The sequence below is a fragment of the Capra hircus genome, chromosome 17, assembly GCF_001704415.2.
Source record: "Capra hircus breed San Clemente chromosome 17, ASM170441v1, whole genome shotgun sequence".
NCBI classification, from domain to species: Eukaryota; Metazoa; Chordata; class Mammalia; order Artiodactyla; family Bovidae; genus Capra; species Capra hircus.
In genome coordinates this window covers 66,594,307-66,607,290 of record NC_030824.1, presented here as the reverse complement: position 1 = coordinate 66,607,290, position 12,984 = coordinate 66,594,307, and the positions used below count along the sequence as shown (strand labels likewise).

Sequence of the window (12,984 nt, the reverse complement as noted above, 5' to 3'; positions counted from 1 at the left end):
GTATACAGGTATATTATTTCCTGAAGCTGTGCTATGTCAAATGTTGACACCATTCCAAAAAAGAAGTTATCTTTCTGGATCTATTAAGAAAATTGTTGTCGTTAAATTTTTAATTGGTTAAAAACAAACAGGTCATTTCAGTCTCCATAAATACAAACTGATTTTATCAGGGTCCTTAAAAGCAAAGTATCTGTCCCAGTTGATCTCAGAATCAAACCAAATCTGCTCTGATGGAAAGTTGCTAAGAAAGTTAAACTCAGTCAGGTGTGGGTCCCCAGAGCTCACACAACACAGGAAACGCATGTGAGCCAGAAGTACGTTGACTTAAACATGGTAACAACCACAACTGGACAGAAAAAAATTACATATCTGTTCAATTTAAATGTGCAAAAAGTTCCCACAGTTACTTTTCCAAATGTCATGAGAAACATGATGCCTTCCAAGTTAGGGCTTGCGAAGTAACTCGCCTTTTCTGCATCAAATCCAATCTCCAAATCAGCAAGGTACATTTTAGAGAGGTTTTCAGAAAGCATTTGGCATTTAACCTTTAAAAGCTAATCTTTAACCTAAAGACACCTGGGCATTACAAATTTTCGTTCTAATTAATAAATTTCAGCTAAAAGGCAGTAATTTTTACAAATCTGTTTTTGATAATAGAGTCTCAGCCATTTTTTTACAAATTGTTTCAATAAAAAATTACTTAGAATTCATTTCTGAAAACCCATTGAAAGAGCAATTTAAAAAGTCCTCAAAGCCATTACCCTTTCTCTTTTTTTCTATAAAACTCAGCTCTATCTTATATTACTTATAGTCTTTGTAGAGGATCAGTTCTTCATGAATAGTCTTCTTGAGTAAAAAACAAACTCAAAAGAGCTTCTCTTTTTCTCTTGTCAAGAACTACCATGAATGCACAAACAGATGTTTGGAAATGTTCTATGAAAATACCGTCTGAAACAGCATGCAGCTGAAAACAAACCAAATGTCTATAAATCTTAGTACATCTTCATGAATAAACAATATATAGCAAGTAAAACAAGTTTCTTGAACAAAATTTTCAAACTCTTAAGTGAAAAGCAAAATAGCATTGATTCATATGTTCAAAATGATCCAATTTTTGGTTTTGTTGTTGAAAATTATAGTTGAATATCTTTAGAAGCCAGGTAATCCCAGTGTTAAATAAATTGTTTCAGAGCAGATGAAAGAAAACTTGCAAATCCTTTTTAAGAAGGATTAACATTAGTATAACACTGATATCCAAACCTGTAGAGATAGCACATAAAAAAAATTATAGACCAGTATCACTTATGAATATTGATGCAAAAACTCTAAATAAACTATTAACATCTATATAATTTCTAACTCTAATATCACATTAAGAAAATAATTCACCATGGCTAAGTAGGTTTTATGCCAGGAATGTACAGATAGTTGAGTGTGAAAAATTTATTAATCATTCACCTCATTAATAGATTTTAAAAGAAAGAGCATATGCTTATCTTCATAGATGGGGGAAAACTTCAACAAAGTTAACAAGCATTCCTGATACAAATTCTTGAGAAAACAGGGTATTTCCTTCACATTACCAATTAAAGGCCAGCATTTTCATTAATGCAGAATTATAAGGTGTTCCTACTGAAGTCAGAAATAAGACAGATGCTCCTGCCTCTACTACAGTTTTATGAGCGGTATTGGCCAATGCAACCAGGTAAGAGAAAACAATGAGAAAAGAATTAAAACTATGCCTATTTGAATATGATAATGATAGGATATCTGGAAAACTTTGGAGAATTAATTAAAAAAAAAAAAGAATTTAGCAAGATGGCAGGATGCAAAATTAATATGCAAAACAGCCTTCAGATACATAAATAACCAGTTAGAAAAAACTCCATTTAAAATGGCAATAAAAGATAAAATACTTAGGAATACATTTAAGAAATGTAAAAATTTTATATGAAGAAAACTATAAAACCACTGGAAAAACAAGTGTGTGTGTTAGTTGCTTAGCTGTGTCTGACTCTTTGCGACCCCATGGCCTGTAGCCCCCCAGGCTCTTCTATCCATGAATTCCCCAGGCCACAATACTGGAGTGGGTTACCATGCCCTTCTCCAGGGGATCTTCCTGACCCAGGGATCGAATGCAGGTCTCCCACAATGCAGGCAGACTGTTTACTGTCCGAGTTAGCAGGGGAGCCCGTCTGTAGGAAACACTAAAAGCATGTTTGAGCATCTAGAAAGACATCGCTTGTTTGTGCATAGAATGTTTCATCATCAAGATGCCAGTTCTATGTTAAACATTTAATACAAAAAATGGCACCAGGATTTTTCTTCTCAAACTTGAAAAGTTGAAACTAAAGTTTGATCTCAAATCACTTTGTCACCTTGGAACAGAAGAGTGACTTCAGGAAGAAAGCTGTACTCGGCCTTCCTCTAAGAACTGAACTCGCCACCCGAGTCAGTCCTCTCACCTCCGGCAGATGCGCTGCCATGGGGGTTGCTGAATCATTCAGTTTTCAAAAGAAGCTAGAAACGCACGTGAAATTTTACATGTGACTGTGTTGACAGCCAGTTTAAATGAAAAGTAAAATACAGGTTAGGCAAAACATGCCTTGCATGTCTATCTAGACCACAGGCTGTCTGCTTCTGATCTTTTGAAAGTTGACAAACTTTTTCTGTAAAGGTTCAGCTGGTAAATATTTCAGGTTTTGTAGGCTACATACCACCTCTGTTGCTTATTCCTATGTTTACATCATTTAAAAAGTGTAAAAAGGCGTTCTTAGCTCCAGGGCTGTAAAAAATGGGCCTTGAAGTTGGCTCCTGGGATGGTAGTTTGCCATTCTTGGTTCATAGAAATCATTAGCCTTGAGATTCAAAGATAGTCACATCACCTGGCCTCTTATCTCTTACAAATAATTTTTTAAAAATCAAGCTGGAGAAAGTATAATATAAATTCACTGCAGTGGGAGAGTTCGTAATGCAGTACGTTTTCCTCCTAGCATACAGACAGTATTCAGAGAGCACATCCTGAAAGGGGATTTATGTGCAATTTTGAGACACCCTCCCATCACCTGTCCCATTGTAACTGCTCTTACGATGGCATATTAGCAGGAAAATGGTTTCTATTTTATTCCAATCGTGTTCTTAAACAAACAAAAAACCCCAAAAACAGTATTATTGGGTTTACAATTTAGATTTTTCTGATCAAGAATTATTAGAGTGGTTCTTGCTTCTTGGCTGTACTTGCCTTTTCTAATCCCTTAGAATCATGTTTAATAAAGTTTAGGGTAATAGTATCAATTTCTGAGACAGGCCAAGAACTTCCTAATCCTATTAGACTAATGATGCGGCAAACATCAGAGGAAAAGTGCTATCCAGTTCATCCTTATGGATTTGTTCCTGGCCCAGCCTCAGAAGTGACATTTCAGTGATCTGACCTGGCTCGGAAAATTGAAACTCATTAGGAGACTATAAAATTTTTCCTAGGGTTCTTTAAAAGATAGGTAGTGAGATTTTAATAACTACATGTGAAGAAGGTTGTTAAGATGGAAATCATCTCAAATGCCTTTTAAACTTCACAATTCATTGAAATGACATCGGGAGTGTCAATCATACAGTACTGAATCAGATTTGATCCTGAATCACTAGCAATTTGACTCTAGGTCTACCGAAGTTGTCCTCAGTCTTCAGGTCAATTACAAAACCAATCCAGGACTAAGGATTACCTAGAGTTTTGCTGGACCAGTGTTCCTGGGCTTCTTAATCAATGTCTCTAATTTCAGGGAAGAACTCAAAAGCAGCTCTTCAAGATTAAGAACCGTGAGGTGCTGCAGTAGGCAAGCCAACAGTTAATAACAGTGGGCCAGCTGTTAATCCAGCCATCTCAAAGATGAAACCACATAAGCTATGCATTAAAAATAGTAGTACTAAAACTAAAAACTCATCGCTCCCTAATTATCTTACATTTTACCCTCATCCATGCTCTAGAGGATTCACATCTACTGTGTCTGCACGGTAAAAAGACTACATGATATTCAGCATCTTTCTCCAATCCGGCACTGCCATCACGTTGGTACTCTGAAATTCTCTATGCTGGGTGTATTTACATCACACAAATAGGCACATTCTAAAAACCAGGCCCCAACTCACTTTCCAAAGACTCGGTTTAGCTAAACATCTACTAGCCCACTGCTGGCTTAGGAGGGTACCACAGTCTCTGGGGGGCTCCTGAACAGACTCCATCTCAATCATTCTCAGGCTGTTGCTCAGCTGCATCCAACTCTTTGCGACCCCATGGACTGTAGCCCACCAGGCTCCTCTGTCCATGGAATTTTTCAGGCAAGAATACTGGAGTGGGTTGCCATTTTTTATCCCCCTTCCCAACCCAGAGATCAAGCCTCTGTCTTGCGTCTCCTGTACTGGGAGGCAGATTCTTTACCACTGTGCCACCTGAGAAGCCTCCATACTACACTTGACCTTAGGCAGATGCTGAGAAGTGATTCTCAGGCTAGCCCCTAAGATAGCAAAAATTAGTATGTCGAAGCTACCTAAATATTTATGAAATAGAATCTTTTAAGCCATCAGAAATGGCTTTCTTTTTGAACATATATACCTTCTCTCTAAAGAGGAAAGTACCTTTTAATTTTTTTAATTAAAACAATTTTTTTGGCCATGACATGCAGACTGTGGGATCTTTGTTCCCTTAGTCTGACCAGGGATCCAGCCTGGGCCCTCAGCAGGAAGAGCACAGTCTCCTGACCACTGGCATGCAGGGATGCGGAATCGCTTCAGTCGTGCCCGATTCTTTGTGACCCTGTGGACTGTAGCTGCCAGGCTCCTCTGTCCATGGGACCCTCCAGGCAAGAGTACTGGAGTGGGTGGCATGCCTCCAGGGCACCTTCCCGATGCAGGGATGGAACCTGTACTTCTTCCGTCTTCTACGTTGGCAGGCGGGTTCTTCACCACTAGCGCCACCTGGGAAGCCTCAACCACCGGACTGCCAGGGAATTGCCAGAAGCATCTTTTCTAAGAAACGGCAAACAAGGTCTGAGAAACTTTGGAATTCCCATTAGTATATTAGGGAAGGGCTTATGATGGGTTATTTTTATTTTTTGTCCTTTGTCTCTTACATCAAATACTTTCTCCTGCGAGAAGAGCTATTGCCCTAAGGCAACATAAACTGGCCTTGAGAACAAAGTTGGACCAGTAAGCTCCCCGCTCACATCCAGGAAGTGCTTAAGTAGGCCCCTGGCAACTCAACACAATTCAAAGACCAGATTCACTAACAAATGGTGTGGATACCATCTGGGTCACTTCAAACATATGGAGTACCTCATCCAAATTACTTAAAAGAACATCAAAATTGGACTGTGTGAAGAAAAATTAAGGCATGTATGCAAAAGGCATTACACACATTAGTCTTTTTTTTCTGATTAGTATGATATTTCTTTTCTTTAAGTTTGTCCTGCAAATACCCTAAATGCCAAAGTTGAACTGGAAAAAGATATACACACAAGACATACATTATTTTTAACCTACTCTTTTTTGAAGGTAGATGGAAAAAAAAAAAAAATCCCTGAACTCTGAGTATGCATGCTATACTAATACCACTATATCATCTTACAAGTGTATAAATTAGGACAAAGGGCATGTTTTGTTCTTTACAGCAGAAAGGCATCAACCATTTAAAAAAAGTAGCTTTCATGTTTGAGGAATTACTACCTAACTCTAAATTTAAGGAACATCAACTTTCTGTATTTTTTCCTGTGGGAAATTTGCAAATATGATGCAATATACTGAGACTCAATCAGACACATTTTCCACTAAATACTGAGAAATATTAATAGTAAAGTAGCCATTAGTTTTGAAAGTTATTTCCAAGCATGTATAATACAGTCTTCAGAGGTACCTTTAGTTCTTAATATTTGAATAAAACTAAAAAATGTTATGTCATGATGGCTTTGATCTATTAAAAAAAATTATTGGTAAGAGTAACAGACTTTACTTGCATTCTCCTAACTCTGATGAGCACTGAGGAGAATCAAAAACAGTGACAACATCCACACTCTGTACTTTATTTAAAATTAACAAAACGATAAAGACAGTTACAGGTAAATGACAATTCAGTACATTTAGCTGGATAGTATAAAAATTTACATATTCACAAGCACATAGCTCCTTCACCATCAACAACAACACGGAATGTTTTAGTCTATGTAGTCAAAGTCTTCTGGAATTCCAAAATTTTTATCAATTTTATTTTCTTCAAATCCAAATTTTCTTTTGGCCCAAGATTTTATGGCAAATATGTTATCTATAAAGAAAATTAAGAAATATTTTTGAGAGTTGGAAACATAATCATAAAATTTCAAATATAATTATACTCATTGAAAAAAATTTCTATTATTTTAGAAGCATCAAAATAAGGAAATTTCTGTATTTTCAAGAGTTATTGTTGTTTAGTCGCTAAGTCATGTCCAACTCTTTTGTGACCCCATGGACTACAGCCGGCCAGGCTCCTCTGTCCATGGGATCTCCTGAGAAAGAATACTGGTGTGGGTTGCCGTTTCCTTCTCCAGGGGATATACCTGATCCAGGGATCGAACCCACATCTCCTGCACTGCAGCTGGGTTCTTTACCACAAAGCCACCAGGGAAACCCATCTTCAAGAGTAACGACAATTAACTTTCAGAATAAAGAAAATATTAGTGATTGTTTTGAATAAACAGATTTCATATTCAAAAAATTCAGTAAATCAGTTGCCACTAAAGAATACCTGACTTAAAGAATAATCCAAAGACAGGGAGAGGCTGATGGTGCCTCTTTAACATCTCCAGAGCAGAGGCAGGGTTCTGTTACCTCAGGAATTAGAGCTGCTCCTGTCCCAGAGGGCACCCCTTTTCTTCCCTCCCCCAGCAGAGAAGTGGCTTCTAGACAGCCAGGCTAGGGAGCAGGGGTGAAGAGGAGGGGGTCACTGAAGGCTAAAAGGAGCAGATATAGCCTTAATGTCTTCTAGGGAATTTAAGTGCATCTTACCACCGAAAAAAGTGTTACATCTATCTAAGGGGACCCGAAGGAAATAAAACCAACTGTGCACAAAGATTTATGATCAAATCTTCATCTCAGTGTAACGAAAGAAAAAAATACAAGTACTCTACACGTCCAATCACCCAGAAGCGTGTCTATGCAAGGCAGGACCAGTGTGGTCACTTGGCAGCACTTAGAGAACAGGAATGATGGTGAGCTTTCTTTTTTTAATTTTAAATATTCTGTTTAATGTACTTATACCATCTTTATAAGGAATATGTACTGACTATAAATATATAAAAACCATGGTATACAACTTTCTGGTTCATAGTGCTCCTTAAAACGTGAAGCGCTGTGTTAGTTGTGATAATGAAACGAAGGGTTAAAATAGGTTCTTTTGGAGTGTTGTTGGCTGAATTAGCACTTCCCCCAAAGCTCCCTCAGAATGTGACTGTATTTGGAAACTGGGTCTTTAAAGAGGTGATTAAATTGAAACCTGGGGTGGACCCTGATCCGATTTAACTGGCAGTGTTGCAAGAAGAGGAGAGTGGACACACTGAGACGCCAGGGACGGGCACTGGAAAGGTCTGCAAGGACACGGAAGAAGCCGGCCATCTGCAAGCCACGGGGGGAGGGCTCAGGACACCACACCTGCCAACACCGTGGTTCTGGACACTCAGCCGCCAGAGCTGTGAGAAAGCCGATCGCTCTAGTTAAGTCACCTGCGCTGAAGTATGCTGTTTCACTGTATGGTATCATTAGGAAGTTACTATATGGAGTTTGATCACTTTCAAGAATAATGTTTTAGGAAGCTGAATTCCAAGTATCAAGTAATAATAATTAGTTTGAATAAAGTTAACCGCTAAGGTGAATACTGCTACATCAAATAGAATGTTAATAAAATATTCTGATTTCTTTAATTGTTATAGAATATCAGTTCAGTTCAGTCGCTCAGTCGTGTCCGACTCTTTGTGACCCCATGAATCGCAGCACGCCAGGCCTCCCTGTCCATCACCAATTCCCGGAGTTCACTCAGACTCATGTCCATTGAGTCGGTGATTCCATCCAGCCATCTCATCCTCGGTTGTCCCCTTCTCCTCCTGCCCCCAATCTCTCCCAGCATCAGAGTCTTTTCCAACTGGTTAACTCTTCATATGAGGTGGCCAAAGTATGGGAGTTTCAGCTTCAGCATCAGTCCTTCCAAAGAACACCCAAGACTGATCTCCTTTAGAATGGACTGGTTGGATCTCCTTGCAGTCCAAGGCACTCTCAAGAGTCTTCTCCAACAAAACAGTTCAAAAGCATCAATTCTTCGGCGCTCGGCTTTCTTTATAGTCCAACTCTCACATCCATCATGACCACTGGAAAAAGCACAGCCTTGACTAGATGGACCTTTGTTGGCAAAGTAATGTCTCTGCTTTTGAATATACTATCTAGGTTGGTCATAACTTTTCTTTCAAGGAATAAGTGTCTTTTAATTTCATGGCTGCAGTCACCATCTGCAGTGACTTTGGAGCCCCCCAAAATGAAGTCTGACACTGTTTGCACTGTTTCCCCATCTATTTCCCATGAAGTGATGGGACCCGATGCCACGATCTTCGTTTTCTGAATGTTGAGCTTTAAGCCAACTTTTTCACTCTCCTCTTTCACTTTCATCAAGAGGCTTTTTAGTTCCTCTTCACTTTCTGCCATAAGGGTGGTGTCATCTGCATCTCTGAGGTTACTGATATTTCTCCCAGCAATCTTGATTCTAGCTTGTGTTTCTTCCAGCCCAGCGTTTCTCATGAGGTGCTCTGTTGAGTTCAGTTCTGTCGCTCAGTCGTGTCTAACTCTTTGCGACCCCATGAACTGCAGCACGCCAGGCCTCCCTGTCCATCACCAACTCCCGGAGTTCACTCAGACTCACGTTCATCAAGTCAGTGATGCCATCCAGCCATCTCATCCTCTGTCGTCCCCTTCTCCTCCTGCCCCCAATCCCTCCCATCATCAAAGTCTTTTCCAATGAGTCAACTCTTCGCATGAGGTGGCCAAAAGCAGGGTGACAATATACAGCCTTGACGTACTCCTTTTCCTATTTGGAACCAGTCTATTGTTCCATGTCCAGTTCTAACTGTTGCTTCCTGACCTGCATATAGGTTTCTCAAGAGGCAGGTCAGGTGGTCTGGTATTCCCATCTCTTTCAGAATTTTCCAGTTTATTGTGATCCACAGTCAAAGGCATAGTCAATAAAGCAGAAATAGATGTTTTTCTGGAACTCTCCTGCTTTTTCCATGATCCAGCGGATGTTGGCAATTTGATCTCTGTTTCCTCTGCCTTTTCTAAAACCAGCTTGAACATCAGGGAGTTCACGGTTCACGTATTGTTGAAGTCTGGCTTGGAGACTTTGAGCATTACTTTACTAGCATGTGAGATGGGTGCAACTGTGCAGTAGTTTGAGCATTCTTTGGCATTGCCTTTGGGACTGGAGTGAAAACTGACCTTTTCCAGTCCTGTGGCCACTGCTGAGTTTTCCAAACTTGCTGGCATATTGAGTGCAGCACTTTCACAGCATCATCTTTCAGGATTTGAAAGAGCTCAGCTGGAATTCCATCACCTCCACTAGCTTTGTTCGTAGTGATGCTTCCTAAGGCCCACTTGACTTCACATTCCAGGATGTCTGGCTCTAGGTGAGTGATCACACCATTGTGATTATCTGGGTTGTGAAGATCTTTTTTGTAGTTCTGTGTATTCTTGCCACCTCTTCTTAATATCTTCTGCTTCTGTTAGGTCCATACCATTTCTGTCCATTATCGAGCCCATCTTTGCATGAAATGTTCTCTTGGTATCTCTAATTTTCTTGAAGAGATCTCTAGTCTTTCCCATTCTGTTGTTTTCCTCTATTTCTTTGCATTGATCGCTGAGGAAGGCTTTCTTATCTCTTCTTGCTATTCTTTGGAACTCTGCATTCAGAGGCTTACATGTTTCCTTTTCTCCTTTGCTTTTTGCTTGTCTTCTTTTCACAGCTATTTGCAAGGCCTCCCCAGACAGCCATTTTACTTTTTTGCATTTCTTTTCCATGGGGATGGTCTTGATCCCTGTCTCTTGTACAATGTCATGAACCTCATTCCATAGTTCATCAGGCACTCTATCTATCAGATCTAGTCCCTTAAATCTATTTCTCACTTCCACTGTATAATCATAAGGGATTTGATTTAGGTCATACCTGAATGGTCTAGCGATTTTCCCTACTTTCTTCAATTTTAGTCTGAATTTGGCAATAAAGAGTTCATGATCTGAGCCACAGTCAGCTCCCAGTCTTTTTTTTGCTGACTGTATACAGCTTCTCCATCTTTGGCTGAAAATAATATAATCAATCTGATTTCAGTGTTGACCATCTGGTGATGTCCATGTGTAGAATCTTCTCATGTTGTTGGAAGAGGGTGTTTGCTATGACCAATGTGTTCTCTTGGCAAAACTCTATTAGCCTTTGCCCAGCTTCATTCCATATTCCAAGGCCAAATTTGCCTGTTACCCCAGGTGTTTCTTGACTTCCTACTTTTGCATTCCGGTCCCCTATAATGAAAAGGACATCTTTTTTGGGTGTTAGTTCTAAAAAGTCTTGTAGGTCTTCACAGAACTGTTCAACTTCAGCTTCTTCAGTGTTACTGGTTGGGGCATAGGCTTAGACTCCTGTGATGGTATGGTTTGCGTTGGAAACGAACAGAGATCACTCTGTCCTTTTTGAGATTGCATCCAAGTACTGCATTTCGGACTCTTGTTGACCATAATGGCTACTCCATTTCTTCTAAGGGATTCCTGCCCACAGTAGTAGATATAATGGTCATCTGAGTTAAATTCACCCATTCCAGTCCATTTTAGTTTGCTGATTCCTAGAATGTTAATGTTCACTCTTGCCATCTCCTGTTTGACCACTTCCAATTTGCCTTGATTCATGGACCTAACATTCCAGGTTCCTATGTAATATTGCTCTTTACAGCACTGGATCTTGCTTCTATCATCAGTCACATCCACAACTGGGTATTGTTTTTGCTTTGGCTCCATCCCTTCATTCTTTCCGGAGTTATTTCTCCACTGATCTCCAGTAGCATATTGGGCACCTACTGACCTGGGGAGTTCCTCTTTCAGTATCCTATTATTTTGCCTTTTCATACTGTTCATGGGGTTCTCAAGGCAAGAATACTGAAGTGGTTTGCAATTCCCTTCTCCAGTGGACCACATTCCGTCAGACCTCTCCACCATGACCCGCCCTTCTTGGGTGGCCCCACACGGCATGGCTTAGTTTCATTGATATTCATGGCATAGAATATCAACAGATACTAAAACAAATCTTTATGTAACAATCTAAACCAAATCTCTACTTTCCATTAGAACCTAAGTGAGAAAACTAATAGCATGAGGTACTCTAGAATGGTCTGTTTAATTTGGTTGATGTCTGCATAATCTATGCATTCTTGAGAGTCACCAACAAATACTGCTACATAAGACAGTTATTAAGTATATTACAGGCCTTGCAGAACATAAAGAACCTATGCCTTCAAATTGACACAAGAAAGAGAAAAATTAACACTAAACAATTCCAAAGTGATATGTATGTTAGAGATAAAAGATCAAGTGTTATATGCACTGTTTCCAGACTCTGTGAGACTCTAAGAATACAGAAAGACTTGCAGAAAAGAAGAGGACAGCTGCGGCACTGCAGGAACCTTTGGATTTCCAGCCGGGATCAGGAGAGGAGGAGGAAACAGGTACTACAGTGAGGCTGGAGCCTCTGCAGGAAGGATACTGGGTCACCTGAGGGCAAGAAACCACTATATAAACCTTCAAAGATGAAGAACAAACAAACAAGCAAAAAGCCTCTCTACACAAGTCTTAATGAATCAAGCGACTGATTCAATATGTCCTTGGGCCACTGGATGTCTGCCTTTAAGACAGTGTTATCTGCAATTTTGATAGTTCATACCTGTCAATTTTTCTGTTGTGTGGAAACATTTATAATTGGATTAAAAACTTTTTCTTTTTTCTTAATTTATTTTTTATTGAAGGATGATTGCTTTATGGAATTTTATTGTTTTCTGTCAAACCTTAACATGAATCAGCCATAGGTATACATATATCCTCTCCCTTTTGAACCTCCCTCCCATCTCCCTCCCCATTCCACCATCTAGGCTGATACAGCGCCCCCCGTTTGAGTTTCCTGAGCCATACAGCAAATTCCCATCGGCTACCAATTCTACATATGGTAATGTAAGTTTCCATGTTACTCTTTCCACACATCTCACCCTCTCCTCCCCTCTCCCATGTCCATAAGTCTATTCTCTATGTCTGTTTCTCCACTGCTGCCTGCAAATAAATTCTTTATTTTTCTAGATTCCGTATATGTGCATTAGACTACGGTATTTATCTTCTCTTTCTGACTCACTTCACTCTGTAAAATAGGTTCTAGGTTCATGTACCTCATCAGAACTGAATCAAACGCATTCCTTTTAATGGCTGAGTGCTATTCCATTGTGTATATGTATCACAGCTTCTTTATCCATTCATCTGTCGATGGACATCTAGGTTGCTTCCATATTCTAGCTATTGTAAACAGTGCTGCAATCAACAGTGGGATACATGTGTCTTTTTCACTTTTGGTTTTCTCACGGTATATGCCTAGGAGTGGGACTGCTGGGTCATATGGTGGCTTTATCCCTAGTTTTTTAAGGAATCTCCATACTGTCTGCCATAGCGGCTGTATCAATTTACATTCCCACCAACAATGCAAGAGCATTCCCTTCTCTCCACACCCTCTCCAGCATTTATTGTTTGTAGACTTTTTGATGTTGGCCATTCTGACCAGTGTGAGGTGATATCTCATTGTGATTTTGATTTTTCTAATAATGAGCGATGTTGAACATCTTTTCATGTGTTTGTTAGCCATCTGTATGTCTTTTTTGGAGAAATGTTTGTTTAGGTCTCTTTTCC

General features: G+C 39.7%; 1 protein-coding gene across 1 annotated transcript in view; it reads right to left on the bottom strand.

Moving 5' to 3' along the window:
- MND1 (meiotic nuclear divisions 1) overlaps positions 6,045 to 12,984 on the bottom strand; it is an 84,575-nt gene continuing 77,635 nt past the window's right edge. Inside the window, exon 8 of the mRNA XM_018061619.1 lies at positions 6,045 to 6,307. Coding sequence (XP_017917108.1) covers positions 6,201 to 6,307 — 107 coding nt within the window. The 3' untranslated portion in view covers positions 6,045 to 6,200. The remainder of the gene's footprint in view (positions 6,308 to 12,984) is intronic.